The following is a 20,680-nucleotide window of genomic DNA, read 5'->3' on the forward strand; positions in this document are numbered from 1 at the left end:
CACAGTATTGTATTTAAAGGTCAGGAATAAATACATAGGATCATACACTTGTCTTTTTATAAGTACAGTGAAACCTTGGGTTGCGAATTAAATTTGTTTCCTAACTCCGTTCACAAACTGAAACATTCGGAAACTGAGGTAATGTTTCCCATTAAAATGAATTGAAATGCAATAAATCCGCTCCAGGTGCAGAAAGACGTTATATTTACCTAATTTTGATCAGTGTGTGGAACTCTGTTAAAATACCATTTTCATGATGACATAACAGTGGGCTAGCTTGCAAATCACAGCCATTTCGGGTACAGTCTTGTTTATGTTCACTGTCGTAACTGCTAGCCCGAAATGGACACCACCTCCCACAATCCAGTGCAAATTTTGCATTGCATTGTGGGGTGTGGCCTCCATTTTAGGTAAAAAAAATAAAAAGAAAACAACAACAACAGAACAAAGATACCTGAAGTGTGTAGCCAATAAATGTGTAATTAAATTGCACTTACGTTTGGGAATATCCACGATTACAATTTCAACAATTACAATTACAACTTTGTGGGTTTATCTGAGATTTAGATTTGGACAAAGTAGGACTCCTACTGTGTAGTTAAACTTTGGACCACATTTTCATCTTTATAATTGTGGACTTGTTTTTTTTTTTTTTTATCTAAATTGTGCACCTTTATCATTAGGTCAACATGTTTTCCACGTTTTACAAATACAATGCAACCAGCACATTTTTAAAATAATGTATTTACAGTCCATCGTGTTTTGTAATCAGTGTATGATTATTTGATTAAAGAACAAATAATTCCAAAATAATGATGTATGGGTTTTAATCCACTTTTTTTTTCGAGGAAACATCCAAGGGTCCTGTTGATGTATTCATTCATTTTGACAGCATGCTTTATTATTATTATGATTATTATGATAATTATTTTATTTCTTTAGCCAATGAAACAATAAAATCCAAACATTAATGATCCAATGAAACATGGAAAATAAACACATCGTTATCCAGATAATATAACTCTAGTTAATATTTTCTTTACTTACATCTTAAATCGATGAACTGCAAATTCTATTTTTTATTTTATTTTATTCTCTGTGCGTTTATCCAGCATTGTTTTATGTATTCATACTTTTACACTAAAGAAATGCCACCAACAGATAAACAAAAAATATATATATAAAGACATCATAATACCTGTTTTTATAATTGTATTAAATTTGTATTTAGAATTGCTGTAAAAAGGAAATTAATTCATAATGTTATACAAACTAACAAGAAGCATCGTCAGAAAGCATGCATGCTCATTCAGTTTAGTACACCAAGTTTGTCCTATACGAACTACATTTTTTCCCTCCCTTTAGTTTTTCTTTGTTTTTTTTCCTACTCTCCTGTTGTCCCTGAAGTCATTTCCAGTCCAATCAGTCAATTCAGTCAAAATCATTTGGCAGTTTGGCGAGTGGCTTCTTCTTTTCTCTCGAGGACGCTTTGATGTGTTCATTAATTAAAGCACAAAAGTATTTGCAAGATCAGATAACAGGAGGAGTTTTTGTCCTTAAAAAAAAAAAAAAAAAAAAAAAAACCTGCGTGGCTTTTGAAAGCGGATTCTTTGGGTCACCCCGAGGCGATGCGCCTTTTTTTTTTTTTTTTTTTTTTTTGGGGTGGGGGGGTGGGTGGGGAGGGATTATAATGACCTCATCTTGAAATTTCCCTGGGAGTGTTTTTAACCCAATATAAATTTTTTGTCCTGCTTAATAATAGTCGATAATTACGCGGATATGAATGATGTTAGTCATACAGGCATTAAAAAAAAAAAAAAGTTTTATGACTGTCCCTTGTGTAGTTCCAAGCTTGCCAAATTGGAAATGAGTTGAATCATCTTCGTCTTTCAAAACTAGGCAAAAACGAAATCGCGCGCGCACGCACACACACACACACACACACTACGACATATTTGAACGTGTGTCTGGATCACTGTTTTGGATTTTTCCTTCGCTCAGGTGTGTTGCGCCGGTGCGCGGCGCATGCGCAGTGCGCGTGAGCGACCAGGTGCCGAGCTGCATGCATGCGTGAAGCTCGCGCATGTGTTCCACTCAGTGCGCCGAGAGTGAAGCCTTGCAGATGTCGGTGCTGGACAGGGCAGACTGGAGGGTGAGTCCACGCTCAATTTATGATGATTATTCATATTTCAAATGCTTCATTATTCATCATTTGGAATCTTATTTGAACTCCTGAAGAATTTGAGCGGTTTATGGGCGAGTACTTGAGGGAGCTTTGGCGCTCTAGGCCTTATTCTCCGGAAATATGGGAATACATATTTTGAATTCATGCAATGTAAAAATAATAATAATAATAGTCATACAATCAAAAATGATGATGAAAGTAACGACGCTGTTGCATGAATTTAAATCAGATCATTTTAATCTGCAGAAAATTGACTATACGTAGAAACATCCTTGAAGGCTCACGTCAATAAAAACATAATAGCATGAAAAAGCGAATTATTTGATAGATTATATTCACTTGCGCACGTTTCCCCCCCATTTTTACCACATATATTATTTGATTCCATTGAAACTCGCTAATTGAACGGAATACCTCCATAATATATAAACATGCATAAATACTTTCAAAAGAAAATAATAATAAAATAAAAAAAAAAAACAACAGCTTTTCCCACTAACATCCGTAGAACCGTCTGCGTTTCAAAATGTCGTTAAAGGCCGCACACGCGCACACTGGCGCGCACACACACACTCACACACTGCGTGCGTGCCGTTCAAAACGCGAGGCCAAGCGTAATGAAATTTCCTTTAAATCGCTCCTCTGTCCACTCTGACGTAAAAAAAAAAATATATGTATATATATATGTGTGTTTTTAATCTGCGCGCACTTGAGTTAATCTCGAGCATCTTGTTGTTCCCACGTGCACGCACGCGCACACGCACATTGCTCCACTGGAGCCACGACACCGGCTGTCCCCAATTCCTCTTTCAAATGACCTCTTAACGACTTTTAAAAACTGTTCTAGTCGTCACTGATACACATTCGTGCAGTTGTAACGCTCCTAAATACAATTTAAAAAAAAATAAAAATAATAAATATATATATATAATATGCTTTTGGAGAGTTTATTTATTTATTTATTTTTCTGCCTGGCGAAGCTTCAAAGCGTGCTCGTGTCGGACTTTGCAGAGCTCCACCAAAAAATGCAAATGAGCTCAAGAAAGAGTTGCTGGGAGGTTTGTGGAGGTTCGAGTGATGCATGCTTCGAATCTCCCCCTCGGGCGGATTGCAGCTTTAAACAGGCTCTTAAGCACCGCCGAGAAAGTCTTTAAAAACACCACAAATGCTCATTACTGAATTGAGACTTACTAACCGACGAGTTGCATGATTCTTTTTTATTTTTTTATTTAATTTATTTGGCAAAACCACACAATTTGCCATTATTGCATGCACAAACTTGAAAAGTTCCATATATATATATAAATAATGATGCGTACCATATATGACAGATATATCCTGAAATGACTTTGCATTTGTCAACAAAGCATTTAATATAACTAATATCAGAAAATGGCATGAAACATGTTTCCAAATGTGCAGCAACGAGTGGGAAAATAGCAGTCCTTAAATTGGCAAATTGAGTTGATTTTGTCTTGTTGTAACAAATTGTAAAAAAAAAAAAAAAAAAAAAAGAAGTCAATCAATAAACAAAAAATAAAATAAAAGGCAAAAATGTCCAAAGTTATTCCACACTGAAAAAGAGTAATTCATTTGTGGTTGCACATGATTCAAATGTGGTAAACAGTCGTCATTTCCTCTTTTCTTACGACAAAATAGTCCAATTCTATATGTTAGTTGAAGACTTTTTGGTCATGTGCAACCGATGTACATATTGGAATTAAGTCATTCGTGTCATTCATTGTGTGGCGCTTTTTGCAGCCTTTCTGACAACGCACAGACGCACAGTTGTCCGATTGGCCATTTTTTTTCAGCCAATCATCGATGGCTCCCTCGAGTTAACCCCCACCCATCGCCTCGCCTACCCCCTTTCCGTCTGACGTCACTCGGCTAGGCAATGCCCACCCGCCGCGCACGCGCGGACTTTTGAGCGCTCTTGCTCCACTTTCTTCTGCTAAATGCAAAGCGTCGCTGCGGCTGCTCAACAGACGCGCCGAGCCGCCGCGGAGACCAGAAGACAAATCTTTATTTTCGCTCTCTCGGTCTCATTTCTTCTCTATTTACTTTTTTTTTTTTTTTTTCTATTTGTATTTTTTTTGGTTTTTTTTTCGTGTGTACTGGCTTACCGTGGAACCAGTCGCGGCTCGGCGGGCGGATCGTGGGCCACCTTTCCCCCCTTTCTTAAAGACGCTCGTCCGGATCTTCCCCACCAAACTGGATTAACTTCAAGGCGTTAAACGCAGCCCGATTCGCTTTGTGTGCGTGTGTTTATTATTATTATTATTTTATTTTTATTTTTTTTTACGGCGGGGTGACGAACCTTTTTTTTTTTTTTTTTTTTTTTTTTTTTTTTTTCCCCGGGGGTCACCATGTTGTGGAAATTAGCAGACAACGTCAAGTATGAGGATGACTGCGAGGTGAGTTCGGGGACCATTCGGGGGAAATACTGAAAGACACTTTCATTATAGGAATATATATTAAAAAATAATAATAATAAAAAAAAAAATAAATGCGATGGTCAAAGTTGAACATATGAGGATGCAAGTTGTTTGGATGCAAGTTTAGCGGGGCACACTAAAATCATGCAGATCAGATCAGTTCATTAAAGGAGTGAAGGTTTCACATTTATATCACATGCTGCTGTTGTGGAATTTAAATAAAGATGAGATGAAGATTGGGTAATGTTTCATTCCCATGAATTGGGAAAAACAAAAATCTATAAAATAATGCAAACGGGTACTGAGATACAATGAATCCAATCAACAAACTGTGTACGAAGCTGTTTTCCTTTTGTTTTCTATATTTGTTATTGTTTGTTTGTTTTGTACCTTCAAGCGTTCGGAAGAGACTTATGTTATGAGATTTGTTTTTTCTTTTGCGATAACAGCTCAAGGAAACTGCAAAATTTTCTGTCAACTTTTGTTGTTGTCGTTGTTGTTGTATTAGTTGTTAAAGGTTTGCTAAAAAACAAAACAAAACAACAACAACAACAAGGACATAATTGGCTTGGAGCGTGTCATGTCAAATGGTCGAATTTCCAAACTGTACATTTCCAGTGTAAAAGACGGGGGGAGGGGGGGACCATTTTGTAACAATGAGTTGACTAACTCCGCGCACCCTCCAGGAGAGACACGACGGCGGCAGCAATGGCAACCCGCGGCTGCCCCACCTGCCGGCGGTCAGCCAGCACGTCTACAGCCCGTCTCCCTCCCTCTCGCACTCGGCCAGCTCCGACTTCCAGCCGCCCTACTTCCCGCCCCCTTACCAGCCCATCTCCTACCCGCAGTCCGGCGACCCTTACGCCCACCTGGGCGACCCCTTCAACATCAACTCCCTGCACCAGTCGCCGTCGTCCAACCAGCAGCAGCCGTGGCCGGGGCGCCAGGGTCAGGAGGGGCTGGCGGCGCACGCCAGGAGCGGCCTGGCCGGCCAGATCCTCGGCCTGGAGGGCGGCGGAGGAGGCTCGTCCGCCGGGGTGAGGAGGGAAGGCTTCCGCCGGCCCGAGCTGCTGCCCCCGCACGCCCACGGCATCGAGGCGTCGGTGATCGGCGAGAGCATGCAGGGCATGCACGAGATGGGCCACGGGATGGAGGACGTGCAGGTGGGCGCATAACCATCATGGTCGTCCGGGGAGGGGGGCGGGGGTCCACCGCTTTATGGCAAATAAAATACTTCTACCCTTTCTTTGAAAAAGCATTACAAGCAGCTAAATCGTTTACAACAACCGCTTGATTCCGTTCATCGTCCACACGTGAGCGTCATAATGTTTGTATCCATATGGGCGCAAAACGTCAATCCACTGATGAAGATCATTATTATTTGCACTGCATTTTCGACACAGGTATAACAACTCTCGAAATGTGTTTTGCAAATCCGTCCCGCTCACCCACGCACCCCTGACACAATAATCCTAACATATAACATACATTTGTTTTTAGGCGTGGGCGTCCATTTGATTGTTTCAATGAACCTTCTGTGTCATAATCAGCAACATGATTTCAATTCCAGTTCACAATCAACATTGTTGCCATGGCATTTCAAATATCAAACTATCCGATTTAACTTGTGTCCTTCGTAAATCTGTCCCATTGATTAGTCGCAATCTAAGAATTTTTCTGCCTTGTATATTTGGTCTTCTTAAAAGTGTTGACAATTACAACTAAATCACTTGAAGCAAAACAGCTGAATGCTTTGTCCATTGTTGCTTTTTTTGTTTTGTTTGTTTGTGTGTTTTTATGTCCATAAAAAAGAAGTGAATATATTGTAAATTGGAATGTGGTTAAAAAAAAAAAAAGAAGAAAAATCCTACCTTGAGGGTGATTATAATGCTAAGCTTTGTTGGACACGCTCATAAATGTTTATGTTGATGTAATTATAATGACTGCGAGGAGAGACGCTTACCGTTTTGCTTACTTTCTTGAGCTGCACACGAAGGGTAAAATATTAGAAATAGCTGCCAGTTTAATGCGAGACAATTGCACAACCACAATAAATTGAACAAAATATTGTACACGCTACCAAAATGAAGCATCGTAATAAGCGAAGGCATACCTTTTGATGCAGTTCACGTGTGTGACTTCTTGACCTTACTACTTCTTCTGTTCTTTTTTTTTTTTTTTTTTTTAAACAGCACGTGGATGACCACAGTCTCATCATGGCAGATCAGACAGTCATCAAAAAAGGTGAGTTTCCGACCGTAACCCTTCTTCAACGCTTCTCCGGCCGAGTCGCGTCATGCAGCTTCCCGCCATCGGCTGCAACTGCCGCTGAGGCCTTTTTTTTTTTTTTTTTTTTTTTTTTGGTGTCGCCAACGCCAAGAGTCTAGTATGTAGACTACGTACATGCTTTCACGATGCGATGCACATAGCTAAGCTCGGCGTGATCCCGTTGCAGCGAAGGTGCTTGAAAAGACGGCCGGAGGGTGAAAGGAAACCGTAAAAAAAAAAAAAATATATATATATTTTTTTGCATATATATATATATTTTTTTGGCAGGAAATTACCATACGGGTTGATCCCACTTTAGGCCGGGGCGTGTGGGGTGCGGCACCGGGCTCGCATGTGAAGGACAGTTTAGCAATTTGTTGGGACACGAACTGTTTTGATTAAAGAGCTTAATTCCCAAATGTTTTGTCATCGGGAGTCCATTAAACGGGCTTTGAGTCAGAGCAACAGCACGTTGACTAATAATACTTGTAATCATAGACTTGTGTGCAAAGAGACTGATTGATGTATTGCATAATATTTGCTGCTCTTCTTTTACACTTCTGTTTCTTATCTTCCATTCTCCATACGCCGGATATCACTAATTCGCATTACCCGCCATTTTTTTTTTGGGGGGGGGGGGAATCAAGTTGGGTAGTATAGTGGACTAGTCTACTCTTTACAACCCATATTTTATACCTTAGTTCAATAGTATTAGTCTATTGTGAGGTTTATTGTGCACAAAGTGTAATCTATATTTATTTTCACGTGTCCCCGTTGGCTTTTTGTCAAGGTGCTGACATGACATATGCGAGTTTGAACACCTCAAAAATGGTGCGGAAAGGCCTATGCTTTTCTGCTTAGATACATAGCCTCATGTATTACATATTTGTTGCTCTTCTTTCATACTCACAGTGTTTCTCTTATTTTGAAATTCCCACATCCTTGATAGAGAAATATCAAGCATCGAACTTGCTTTCATAGTTTTATTTTCTGTAAAATAGGGTTTAAACCAGTTTACGTTGTTTACCACGTGACCTTTTCGACCTACCTATTCCTCACTTCAATTATAGTTTTGTGGAAAAAAAAAATTAAATGTGTTAGTATATTTTGGGGTCTAGTGTACAGTAAGTGTCACATAGATCTCTAATTCTCTACGCTACACTTGTTTTCATGTTTCACGTGTTCGACAACATATAGAGCTTGAACACTCTGGAAAAAGATGCAAAAAAAAAAGGCTTTTGCTTGTTTCGATAGAAAGATATGATGACTCATCATGTGGCGTTCCCACGCTGGAGGGCACGCTGTGGGCAAACTAGGCTTCCCCCGGAGCAGGCGCCACGTGTGTGACTCTTGTGATTTCTGTCTCAGTATTAGGACTGCGAGGGGCCAGGAGCCTTGATCGCGTACAGAGGACTTGTTATCAGGGGGGCATCCTTGGGGGTGAGGATTGTCGCCTCGCTTTTGTTGTGTTCGTTAGTGTGCTGTGGTTGTGTGTCCAGTGACTGTCAGTGCTTGTTTTTTTTTTTTATTTTAATTTTTTTTTAATAACCTTCCAAGTAGATTTTCAAGGTGATTTCATAAGGAAAAATCAGGATTATATCATTATATCAGTGGCTGTATGTATAATCCGCGCATGTTTGTGGACAGTGGCTTAGTTACTTCTACACTAGCGCCCAAATTGTGACTTTTCAGAGCTATAGTATCAAACAGTTATTTCTTTATGTACAACTTTTCGGCGATGTTTGGGGAGTGTGTTGTTGCAGAAATATTATTTGTATTTAGTCCAGTTAGCCAGTAACACATTTATTAAAAAAAAAAAAAAAAAAAAAGACTGTCCTTAGAGTGCATATTATATAAACAGTATGCAATTTCAAACTCATCATAGTTTGGGTTTCCCTCAGAGGGTTGTTATGATGGTGAAAATCATATTATTACATATACACAATTCCCCCCTGCATTTCATTGTTATTATATGCATTTTTAACAACAAATTGGGTTTGAAATCAGAAGTCATGGATAATAGTGACAATCAAATGTCATTACTGGTGTTATTGTTAAATTTTGTGCCAAAATGACAAAAAACAAATCCATTTAGAAAGAGAGATGAAGTGTTGTAGACTTAATTTGCTTTAGTGGGACACACATTTTTTTAAAAAAAATGATGTTCTGGTACCCCGGGCCTTGACACTTGTGGTCTACTGCCAACCTCCCAAACTTTTATCACCTTATGTAACAATAAAGCATCAGCTAGCATTTTGTCAGCCATATTTGTGGAAGGTGTTGCATTTAGTAGAGAACAAGACTCAACTGTATTGTTTATGAATATTTGGTGAATGATATAATTTAACACTAACACATTCACTTTAACCCCTTCATGAAAATATGTGAAACATAGCCGTAGTATTTTTAAAGCAGTTTGTCGGAGTGAGGGAAGAATTAGAATTTTTTTTTTTAGGTCTATTCTGTGAATTTACTTAAAAAATATATCATGATTTAACCCTGCTGTTGAAACTCTTGCAAAGCAGAGCATTTTGTTCAACAAATTGTCAGCAAATGTTTGTGGAGTGGGGCAAGAGTCAACATTTTTTACTTTTTCTTTTTTGGTTGAACAAAAATAATATAGCTCTATAATTTAAGCTTCAAATTGAAACTATTGCAAAATAAAGCCTTTTCGTGGTAAAATGCCACAACATGTAGTATTTTCATGCACTATGTCACTTGGGAAAAAAACACATTTTATTTTGTGAGTTTTATAAAAAATAACATTGACCACTTTATACAAAATATGTGAAAGTACTGTGTTAGCGTAGAGTTTTCACAGCAACTTGTCGGCCATGTTTGTGTAGTGTTGAATGCCCAAACTGATTTGATTTCTTTTTTATTCATGAATTTAAAAAAAATGATGTGGAACTACTGCTTTTGTTTTATTTATTTATTTTAATGGTAAAATCTATCATTTTGGCAGCCATGTTTGTGGAATGTGTTACTTTTTTTTTTTTTTTTGTGGGAGGTTTGAGAATTCACACTTAGATTTGGGAAACCTTATTTAGCTATAAACATTTTGTGCCATTTCCTGGTAAATTTGAGCGAAAACACATTGTGCTGCACGATCATCAAAATGATTTGGATGAATAACAAAACTACCAGCACACATGCTACAACTGACTCATCTTTTTCGGTGTCTCACTCACATTCTCCACCCGGCTCAGGGCCCGTGACTCTCCCCAAAGGCAACGCGCTGGGCCTCCCCTTCCAGAAGGAGTCCCTGCTGGGCATGGTGTCCAACCCCACGGAGGTATTCTGCTCCGTCCCGGGTCGCCTCTCACTGCTGAGCTCCACGTCCAAGTACAAGGTGACGGTGGCCGAGGTCCAGAGGCGACTCTCGCCGCCGGAGTGCCTGAACGCGTCGCTGCTGGGAGGAGTTTTACGCAGGTCAGATTGCAAACCTTCAAAAAATGAACATTCGGCTTCTCAGTTGTAGCAATAGGTCTGAATTTATTTTTGTTGTTGTACAAAAGCAAAAAACAAAAAATAATAAATCTATTTTCTATAGAGCTTTGTGTTCATGAGGGTCACAAGCTGGACTAGATCACATCAAAAGACAATTTAGAGTCTTCAGTTAAACTAACATGCATGTTTTTGGAATGTGGGAGGAAACCAGAAAACATGGAAACGCCACATAAAGGCTCGAGCCGAGATTCAAACCCAGAATCTACGGACTGTGAGCCAGATGTATGAACCGCTATTGTGCATTGCTGCCAGTTGGCCTGTATTTCCAAATTTTTCACCTGAAAAAACAAACAAAAGGTTTTTCTTTGCTTCACAGATAGATAAATAAATACAAATCCAAATTTTTGAGCTAGTAAATGTTGGATGTAATGACATGATCCATCCATCCATCCATTTTCTGAGCCGCTTCTCCTCACTAGGGTCGCGGGCGTGCTGGAGCCTATCCCAGCTGTCATCGGGCAGGAGGCGGGGTACACCCTGAACTGGTTGCCAGCCAATCGCAGGGCACATCGAAACAAACAACCATTCGCACTCACAGTCATGCCTATGGGCAATTTAGAGTCTCCAATTCATGCATGTTTTTGGGATGTGGGAGGAAACCGGAGCAAACCCACGCAGGCACGGGGAGAACATGCAAAGTCCACACAGGCGGGGCCGGGGATTGAACCCGGGTCCTCAGAACTGTGAGGCTGACGCTCTAACCAGTCGGCCGCCGTAATGACATGATGATAAAATAAAATATTACATTTGAGATACTTAATTAACAAAGTTATACTGTAGTTAGTTGCAGTTAGTGTTGTTTTTATTAGACTTTAGTGACAAAAACCTTTTGTCAGCCTAATAGCATTGTTGCCTCAGTCATTTTTCAACATCTTCAGAAAACAAATAAATCCCCACGACAAATTCAACAAAGAAGAACTCACAGCATTTTGGACTGAAACTAATGATTATTTTAATAATTGATTAATCCATCGATTTAATGAATCGGATAATATTTTTTTTAATTATTTCCACCCTTTAATCAAATAGAGGACATTATTTCAAATTGACAGTGCAGAAAATGCATAAATGGATTATGTTTCAGTTACCGGTTTAGTAGGTAACGTCAGAAACTAGGCAACAAGTTTGATAATTGATTTCCAAAGTAAAAAAAAATGTTTGCAAATGTCTTATTTTGATAAAACACAGACATAATCAGTCTGATTTATTATTATAATAAATGTAATTATTAATATTCAGTGTTGAGAGGCTGAAATTCTGAGGTTTTGGACAATTTTAAGTTAAACGAGGTCTCTTAATGATTAATTGATTGTCAGAAATTATCGAATAATTTGATAATCGATGAGTTGTCGATTAATCGTTGCACCTCCACAGGCATGTATTCTTTATTCTTTGCGGAAAAAATAACTAATATTGCTGCAACTTGCTGAGTGGAATGTGAAACTGTTTTTTGTGTGTCTCTGTCTGTATTATACTGCCTCCAGGTGGCCAAAATGCACACACTAAAAAGGAGCAGCACAATATCCATTGAATTGAAGCAAGAAATGTGGCAAAAACTGTTTAGTTCTTTACAGTCTACTGAATTATGTCATTACTGTATGTTTTCATAAACACACGCATAAACGCATAATATTATAGAGTGCTTTATTTCTTGTTAAAACACATTATACAAATGTTTATTTTTTATTTTTTTATTTTTTTTTATCTGACAGCTGGAACAGATTAATGGCTTTTCCATTCATTTCAGTTGGGAAAAAGTGATTTGAGATTGTGTCTGTGTGTGCGCGTGTGAGAGCATGTGTGAGGAGCTAGTATATACCAGACGCCCCTGACTGGAGATTTTGTGCTTGGAGCGCACGTTTGCTGCTTCCCATGTGCCTCGCGTTATTGCTGACACACACACACGCACACACGCTCACAAGCATTTTTAAGTAGGTCATATAGCACGAGGTGGGGGATCATTTGTGCAGGGACAGGCGAAGGGATGGGGGGGGGGGCGGGGGGGGGGGGAGTGGTGGTGGGGGTTGGTGCGCACAAACCAAAGATGCTGCCTATCTCACAGGGAGAGCTGGACCGCCACTCATGCAGAAAAGTGCATCGTGGGGAGTTGTGTTACTTGGAAAGACAACGCACAACTGCCGATGTTGCCTGTCAGTTGTCTCACGGCCTTTTCACTGAACAAAAGAGCGTGTTAATTTCATTTAATCAGACTTGAATAGTTCCCGCATGGGCGAGACGGCAAGTTCCTCGACTAGCAGGTTATTTCCACCACAGTGCTGTATGTCTTCACAATTTTGTTGTTGTGTTTTTTTTTAATGCTTGGAATCAGTCCAGGGCAGAGTGATGCATGACTGGTTAGCACGTCTGCCTCACAGTTTTGAGGTTCATTGGTTTGAATCTCTGCTCTGCGGTCTTCTCCCCATTCCAAAAACATGCTCGTTAGGTTAATTCATCAGCTGGGATAGGCTCCAGCTCACCCGCGAACCTAATGAGGACAAGCGCTCTAGAAAATGGATGGAGAACATTTGGTTTGGTGTGCCTCAAGGCTCCATACTGGCTCCTCTGTCATTCAATAAGGACGTAGTGTAGAAGAAGTGACTTTCGTAATTCTGTTAAACCAAATGCATGCAGTTGATCTTGCTATGTAAATCTGTACATTCCCAAGTCAAGTTGATCGACATACTTTGCTGTGGAACACTGAGGAAGCAACTCTATGTTGACAACCATTCAAGTCACACTCGGTTTCTCTTGCCGATAGTCAGCTGGGAGAGGCTCCACACATTCATGTTAGGTTAGTTGAAGACTCTAAATTGTCCCTAGGTATAAATCTGACTGCGATGGTTGTTTGTCCATATGTGTGCTGTGATTGGCTGACGACCAGTCAAGGGTGTACCCTGCTTGTCAACCCCAAAGACAGCTGGGATAGGCTCTATCTCACTGGAGACCCTCATGGGGATGAGCACTTTTGAAAATGGATGGACGGGTTGATGGAATCCGTCACAAAACATGCGAGCAGAGTATTAAATGTCATGTTCATTTCTCAATGCACTATGAACAGGTTTCAATAAACGTCTGCTCGCTGTGCCGTTCGGCTGGCAGTTACTTACTGTGTCTCTTTTGTGTGTGTGTGTGGGCGCGCACGTGTGTGTGTGTGTGTGTTCGCAGAGCCAAATCAAAAAACGGAGGTCGCTCGCTGCGAGAAAAACTGGACAAAATTGGGCTCAACTTGCCTGCGGGACGAAGGAAGGCGGCTAACGTCACTCTACTTACCTCGCTTGTGGAAGGTGAGACGCGTCACTCGGCCAATGCGTCACCTTCTCCAGCTGTAATTACTCTAAAGCTGGAATGTTGCTCTAATAAAGCGAGAATGTGGGAACGTCAATCTAGCCGCGTTTAAAAAAATGTGGCGAGTGTATAGCTATTGTCTGAACGCCGTGCCCCAAATGCCACTCATTATTGACATTCTTTGCAATTGAACAAAAACAACCTCTTAACATGGCAACCACATCCCAAAAACATAAATTTTTGGTTAGTTTGGCAGATGATGAACAGTTCTTCAAAAAAGAGCCTTGAAACTATATAATTCCACTCCCATTTGAAGTTTGCTGTCAAACTAAATATAAAACAAGACAATTACACGTTGTGTATTTCAAACAACCATATATCTTTGCTTTAGATCATTTCATTTAGCTTAATTCTAAAAAACAATGCAAAATGCCACAGACAGCCTAATGAGTAGCGTCTGTGTTGCGATGTAATAACCTTTTAAGAAACAGATATTTGAACACAAACGGTGCGTCAACACATGTAGACAGACAACAACACTCACAGGCATATATTTTTTATCCTCTGCTTAGAATGACTAATATTACTGTAGCTTACTGAGCAATGATGACTGTCTCCTACATGTTTATTTTCATGTCTGGCACGCAGACCAGAAGGAGTAGCACAATGTCTATTGAATTGAAGCGAAAACTGTGGCAAAAACATTCATTTCATTCTTTGCTATGTAATTCATTATGCCATTACTGTATGTTTATAAATAACAATATTATAGAGTGGTATTTTTCCTCATTAAACACACAGTTAAAAACAATAGTTTGTATTTTTGGGGAAAAGTCACTTAAAGTAAAAAAAAAAAAAAAAAAAAAAAAAAAGTTGTTGTTGTGTAGTACACTAATTTTATATGCATTAAATTCTTAGTTCAATACGTCCTCCATAAAGTGTAACAATAAATGTAAATAAAGTGAATGTTACATTCGTACAAAAAAATAAATCTTGGATTCATGTTTTTGGCCAATGCCACATCCCAAGGGGGGACTTTCCAGCCACGGTTTATAACTGGAGGTGGAAGTATTTGGTTTGCAGTGAGCCTCCAACATATTTTGGTCGCTAATAATACTTGCATCAGAGTGTCTGACGGGTCAGCTGACACACAATAAATTCATTCAGAATTCTGTTCTTTGCCCCCAAGTCTTCCATCAAATCTAACACATCCTTTTACCTCTGTCATAAATATAGACCAGTCATATTTTAGCCCCACAGTGATCACAATCACAAGTACTGTTGGCCCCTGTCTTCCTGCTGCCCTCACTTTGATTAAAAAGTCTGATGACTGCGCGGCGAGAATGTCTGGGGGCCTGATGTTATTTTGAGACCTCGCGAGTTGAATCTGACCTTATCTTGCACGCGGCTCTCCAGGAGGCAAGGCTGACCTTACAACTTCAATACGAAAAGCTCTGAGCGAATAGCTGACGCGCACCTCGTGCCCCTCCTCGTTTGTTAATGTTGTTACCGCTCAGTCAAAGGCGCTCTTTCTCACGACGCTGCCCTTTTTTTTATTATTATTATTTTTTTGGTTTCTCCTCAGGTGAAGCTGTTCATTTAGCCCGTGACTTCGGTTACGTGTGCGAGACGGAGTTTCCTGCCAAGGCCATCGCGGAGTACCTGGGCAGGCCGCATGTAGAACGCAACGAGGTTAACTCTCGCAAGAACATGCTCCTCGCTGCCAAGTGAGTCGTCATCTTGTGTGCACGGAAATTCACTGTCACTAAACAATGACAGAATTTGCGAGTTACCTGCAGTCTTGTCTATTGAATTAAATGTTCAAACGCATATTCTTACTGTGGCTTAAACTTTTTTTCTCTCTCCCAAATCCTGAAAAGTACATTTGTTCAGTACAGTTCAGTTGTATTTAACGTTTAAGTACATTTACTTTTAATCTTTTCGAGCAGTTTGTTTCCAAACATTTATTTAGGTACAACTTTTAGTTGACTTTTATGAGCAATACACTTTATTTGAATCATTGTTTGAGTGCAGTTGTTTTTATTCACCTATATTGAAGAGCAATGATGATGTTCAAACTGTGCGTAATGTTACAGTGGCTTACAGTAATATTAGATACTGTAAAGTGAATAAAACCTCGGCTCATTTTTTGATGAATACTTGGGTTTAGTATGCTATTGTACTTTAATGCTGGTCATTATGGTAGTACTTGGAGATCTAAGTATTTTCGAGGTAGTACTTGATGTAAAAAGTTTTAGAACCACTGCTGTGGGCAGTATTAAAAAAAAAAAAAACGTTTTTAGAATGCAATCCAAATAATAAGGTTTCCACCAACTGTGCATTGTTTCTGGTCTAAAACCATGCAGTGGTAGTTTTCAAAATAACAAATAGGAAAAATAGAAAAATCACTTTTTTTTGACGAACTGGGGTGCCTAACATTGTCCAAAAAGGATGTGAAATGAATTTTTGTCGGTTTCTCCTCCCAATTCCCCGCAGGCAAATCTGCAAGGAGTTCACCGACCTCCTCACCCAGGACCGTTCGCCGCTGGGCAACTCGCGTCCAGCGCCCATCCTGGAGCCGGGCATCCAGGGCTGCCTGACCCACTTCAGCCTCATCAGCCACGGCTTCGGCTCGCCGGCCATCTGCGCCGCCATGACCTCGCTGCAGAACTACCTGAACGAGGCCCTCAAACAAGTGGACAAGATGTACCTGAGCTCCGACACGCAGGGAGGCTCCGACGGCGGCGGCAAATCCTCCGACAAACTGGACAAGCACAGGAAATGAGACCAGCAAGCCCGCCCCCCCCCCCCCGCTCCCTGTGAACTCCAAAACCCCTGGTACGCCCGGCCCCTTCCAATCTAGTATTGTCGCACGGGGCTGTGTTCGAAATCACTCCCTATTCACTATATAGTGCACTAAATAGTGAGTCGGCTATTTTGTATTGTATTGTATTTGCCCTATGTCGCGGGTGTCCAAACGTTTTCCTCCAAGGGCCGCATACAGACCAATGGGAGGATGCTAGGGCTACTTTGATTCATACTTTCATTTACTAAACACATGCAGAAACCCTGTATGTCCAAAGGCGGTCAGTTTTATTTTATTTTGTTAGAATTGTTTCCGTTATTTTTACACATTATTGGGTGTGTTGTAAATAGCTTGAAAATAAATCTGTTAACGCTCTCGGAGACTTCAACTGCCTGAGAAGTTTCTCCACCACGTCCTCATTCTGCGGGAGCTTCGCGGCATTGCGTCGCCTCAAGATTGAGACAGATGAGATTATTAAATACATCCCACGATGCAATTGCGCTAATGCAGAAAAATGAAAACACGGATGGAGATCAACTCAAGTACTTTGAGATACAACAATATCATGTTGTTCTAATTTATTAGTTTGTTCGGGATTTATTATCACCTCTATAGTCCACTATATAAAAATCAATTTCAGTGGACATTTTAGGGACTAAGTAGGTCTGCTATGTAAAAATCCCTTTGTAGTAATTAGGGATTGGGAATTAATGAATGATTCCGAACGCAGTTGCTGCGTTTCAAATCTTTCACTCATTCCTTACCCTATTCGCTGTGTGGATTTCTAGTGGACATTTTAGTGAACTACAGTATGTTATCCACTAAAATGAAACTCTGTATATAGTGATTAGGGAATGAGTGAACGATTCCGAACACAGCCGCTGTTTCTCCGAGGCAGCTGCCGGGCAACTTGGAGGATCGGCGCATGCTCTTTTTATCCTGCCTTCAAGAGGACATCATTTCAAGATGAGTTGCTGTGAGCCCCCCTTCCTTCCTTCCTTCCTTCCTTCCTCCTTCCTCCTCCTCAGTGGAGTCTGGAGGCAAATCCTCTGATTTCCTGTGTCTCGGCGGACTCGTAAAAGGACAACTTTTTTTTTTTTTTTTTTTTTTTATGAGACAGAGACGCAATTCCCCACTGTTTTTCTGTTATTATTGCTCGTGCTTTGTTTGTATGACCGCGTGAGGAGCATTCCAATGTTGTTTTGTGCTGTCTGAATGGGTCACACAACAGAAGCCTCGCTGTATGCTGTCTTAAAGGAGACATATTATGCTTTTTTTTTATGATTAGAAACAGTTCCTAAGTGTCTTAATAACATTTCTGGGACATGCTTTTGTCAAAATACACCAAGGATCAATAATTATAGGACGCTGTTTCACACAAATGAACTTTTTGAGCTGGAATCAGCTTGTTTTGAAGGCGCCGTCCCGCCCTCCCTCTACTGCGGGGTGTGCCAACGCAACAATGACTTTTGTTACCATGATGACGAAAGCGGTGGCTACCTGTTGAGCCCTAAGTCTAAAATAAAGTGAGTGCATGTAAGCCTCCCCATAGACAAAGTACAAAGCACGGATTGTATTTTCACTCGTGGACGCAGCACTTCATCACCAAGCGGATGAATTTCACTTGTCCATTTGGGTAGCGCATCTGTGCATGTGGTGCATGATGTTCCCCAGGCCGAATCAGGCCTCCGCTTCAAAATGGCAGATCTTCAGCCAGCCTAGCTGCCAAGTCATGGACAGAGAAACTCCCTGTGGGTGTGTTTTTAATGTATAATATGCTCCCTTTAAAGGAGACATTGTGCATTTTTTTTCACCATTTAAAATATCAAAATATAAAATAAATTCCCATGCATCTTAATAACATGTCAGCGAAATGCTTTCATCACACCAAGAATTATATAATTGTTCACCCTCCTTGTTGAGCTGAAATCAGCCTGTTTTGAGGGGGCAGTCCTGTCTCATGCAAATGAGCCACTGCTCACCAAGAATGGCTTTTGTTGCTATGAGGACTATGGGGGGTGGTTACCTTTTGAGCCCCAAATCTTAAAAATGTTAGTGCACAGGTAAAGACCAAGTAAAACGCTTGGATTGTATTTCCACTCGTGGAGGTAGCACGGCATCGCCCTGCTGAATTACGCTTCATTAGCCCGATAGCATATTTTTTCAAACAAAATGCAAGGCAATCCGTGCATGCAAATAGAAACATGCCTCGCCCCCAAACTTGAAACTTCACCCGACCTAGCTGGCAGGTCATGGGTGAAGAAATTTGCTGTGGGGAACGTTTTTATGCTAATTAAATATTCATTTTCAGAAATAGGCAAACAACAAAAGATTTAATTGGTTGTTTATTTTCACACTCGATTGGCTGGAAGGCACACAAATATCTGTAGACAATTATAAAGTCAGTTTGACATAATATGTCCCCTTTAAAACTCATTCTATTTGTTGACACATGATGTGTTCATCCTTTTAGTATTTAAAAAAAAATATCAACCTATAGATGAGTTTACCCCTGTGCGTGTGCTTGTGTGCGTGCGTGCATGCGTGTGTGTTGTGAGCATGTGGTAATCGTGTAAATATTTCTTTCTAATTAGACACTAAATCCCAATATAGAATTTTATCCACACAAGCTTGTCCCCCGATGTAAATATTTTCTAATTTATGTTGTAATTTAATGGGCCTTTCTTTTGTTTTTCTTTTTTTTTTTTGTAAATAATGGACACTTTTTTTTTTTTTTTGGTGTGTGGTTTTTCATGATGGCGTGTTTTATAATAAACGGGTTAGTTTTCTATTGAGTAGAGAGGTTAGCAAGCGGGCGTGATATGCTTTTTTTTTCATTTTGGAAATGATGTGAAAGATTTTAAGAAAACAGTAGAAAAAATAAACACGATTCAAGCCTGATGCTTGACAGTGACTCACATGCCTCTTCTTCACGCTGTTTCGTCACGTGTTGGATGGTTTTCTATAAATAAACAGCAAATTCTGCCCTGCGATTGGCTGGCATCCAGTTCAGGGTGTACCCGCCTCCCGCCCGATGATAGCCGGGATAGGCTCCAGCACTCCCGCGACCCTTGTGAGGAGAAGCGGGGGCAAATTCGGGGGCAATGGGACCGTGGAAACCATTATTAGTTTTTTTCAGGTGCCACGTGACGACTTCCCAGCTGAGAACAAATAACTTGTTTTTGTTTTTGTTGGATACTTCAAAGAAGTTATCTCATGTCTGTCTTCCATTTCTTCATTTTACGAGGTGTCTTCCAACCGGCGGCGCCAGTTTAACAGTTTGAAACCTTTCACACCGGGGAAAACGACCCGCTGCATTTGCATGGGCCTGCGAATCGGCTTCTAAACCTACGTCACGTTGCGGGTCAAGTTGACCCATGTTAACTCTGCTTTTATGTTGCAGGTCAAACTGATCTGTTTTAATCAGTTTATGTTGCTGGTCAAATTTACCTGCTTTAAGCCTTCCTGTTATGTTGTGGGTCAAAATGACCCATTTTAAACCTGTGATGTTAAGAGTAAAAGTGACCCATTTAAACCCTCTTGTTACATTGTGGGTCAAACTGTCCCGTTTTGACCCTCCACTTATGTTGCAGGTCAAATCGATCTGTTTTAATCTTCTTATGTTACTGCTCAAATTTACCAGTTTTATGTTGCTGGTAAAATGACCCATTTTATCCGTCCCATTATGCTTCGGGTCAAACTGACCCATTCAAAACCCCCCGTAATGTGGCAGGTAAAAGTGACGCATTAGAACCCTCCTGTTAATGTCGGGGGTCAGATTGAACCATTTTAACCGCTCTGATATGTTTCAGGTCAAACACACCCATTTTTAAACTCCCAATGTTGTGGGTCAAATTGACCGATTTTGACCCTCCTGTAATTCTCTGGGTCAAAGTGACCCGTTTTAACTCTCCCATTATTTTGTGAGTCCAATTGAACCCGTTTTAACCCTCTTGTTAGGGTTTGTGTCTAATTGACCTGCTTAAAAAAGCTTAAAACTCATGACATACAGTACGTAAATATGTTAAAAATTGAAATGCAAATAGCATCAAACTGTTTTATACTGTATATTTGAAATACTTTTTAATACAATTTTATCCCTCCCCCCACCCCTCCCCCAAAAAAGGGTGATCGCACTAAATATTGACAGAATAGAATATAGAATATTTTTTCATAATAATTTGTTAT

The 20,680-nt window shown here is 40.2% G+C and overlaps 1 protein-coding gene across 4 annotated transcripts in view; it reads left to right on the top strand.

Moving 5' to 3' along the window:
- Window positions 1-19,407, top strand: part of tfap2c (transcription factor AP-2 gamma (activating enhancer binding protein 2 gamma)) — a 19,983-nt gene extending 576 nt beyond the window's left edge. Inside the window, exons 2-9 of one of the 4 annotated variants that reach the window (XM_061784321.1) lie at window positions 2,002-2,152; window positions 5,310-5,786; window positions 6,816-6,867; window positions 8,260-8,331; window positions 10,101-10,323; window positions 13,567-13,685; window positions 15,272-15,413; window positions 16,183-19,407. In XM_061784321.1, the coding sequence (XP_061640305.1) occupies window positions 2,084-2,152; window positions 5,310-5,786; window positions 6,816-6,867; window positions 8,260-8,331; window positions 10,101-10,323; window positions 13,567-13,685; window positions 15,272-15,413; window positions 16,183-16,471 (1,443 nt within the window). In that variant the 5' untranslated portion in view covers window positions 2,002-2,083 and the 3' untranslated portion in view covers window positions 16,472-19,407. Of the gene's footprint in view, window positions 1-2,001; window positions 2,153-4,131; window positions 4,603-5,309; window positions 5,787-6,815; window positions 6,868-8,259; window positions 8,332-10,100; window positions 10,324-13,566; window positions 13,686-15,271; window positions 15,414-16,182 lie in introns of those variants that run through there. The other 3 variants (XM_061784322.1, XM_061784323.1, XM_061784324.1) reach the window with 3 other exon arrangements.
- The last annotated feature ends 1,273 nt before the right edge of the window (window positions 19,408-20,680 follow it).

The sequence above is a fragment of the Phyllopteryx taeniolatus genome, chromosome 9 (genome assembly GCF_024500385.1).
Source record: "Phyllopteryx taeniolatus isolate TA_2022b chromosome 9, UOR_Ptae_1.2, whole genome shotgun sequence".
Classification (NCBI taxonomy): Eukaryota; Metazoa; Chordata; class Actinopteri; order Syngnathiformes; family Syngnathidae; genus Phyllopteryx; species Phyllopteryx taeniolatus.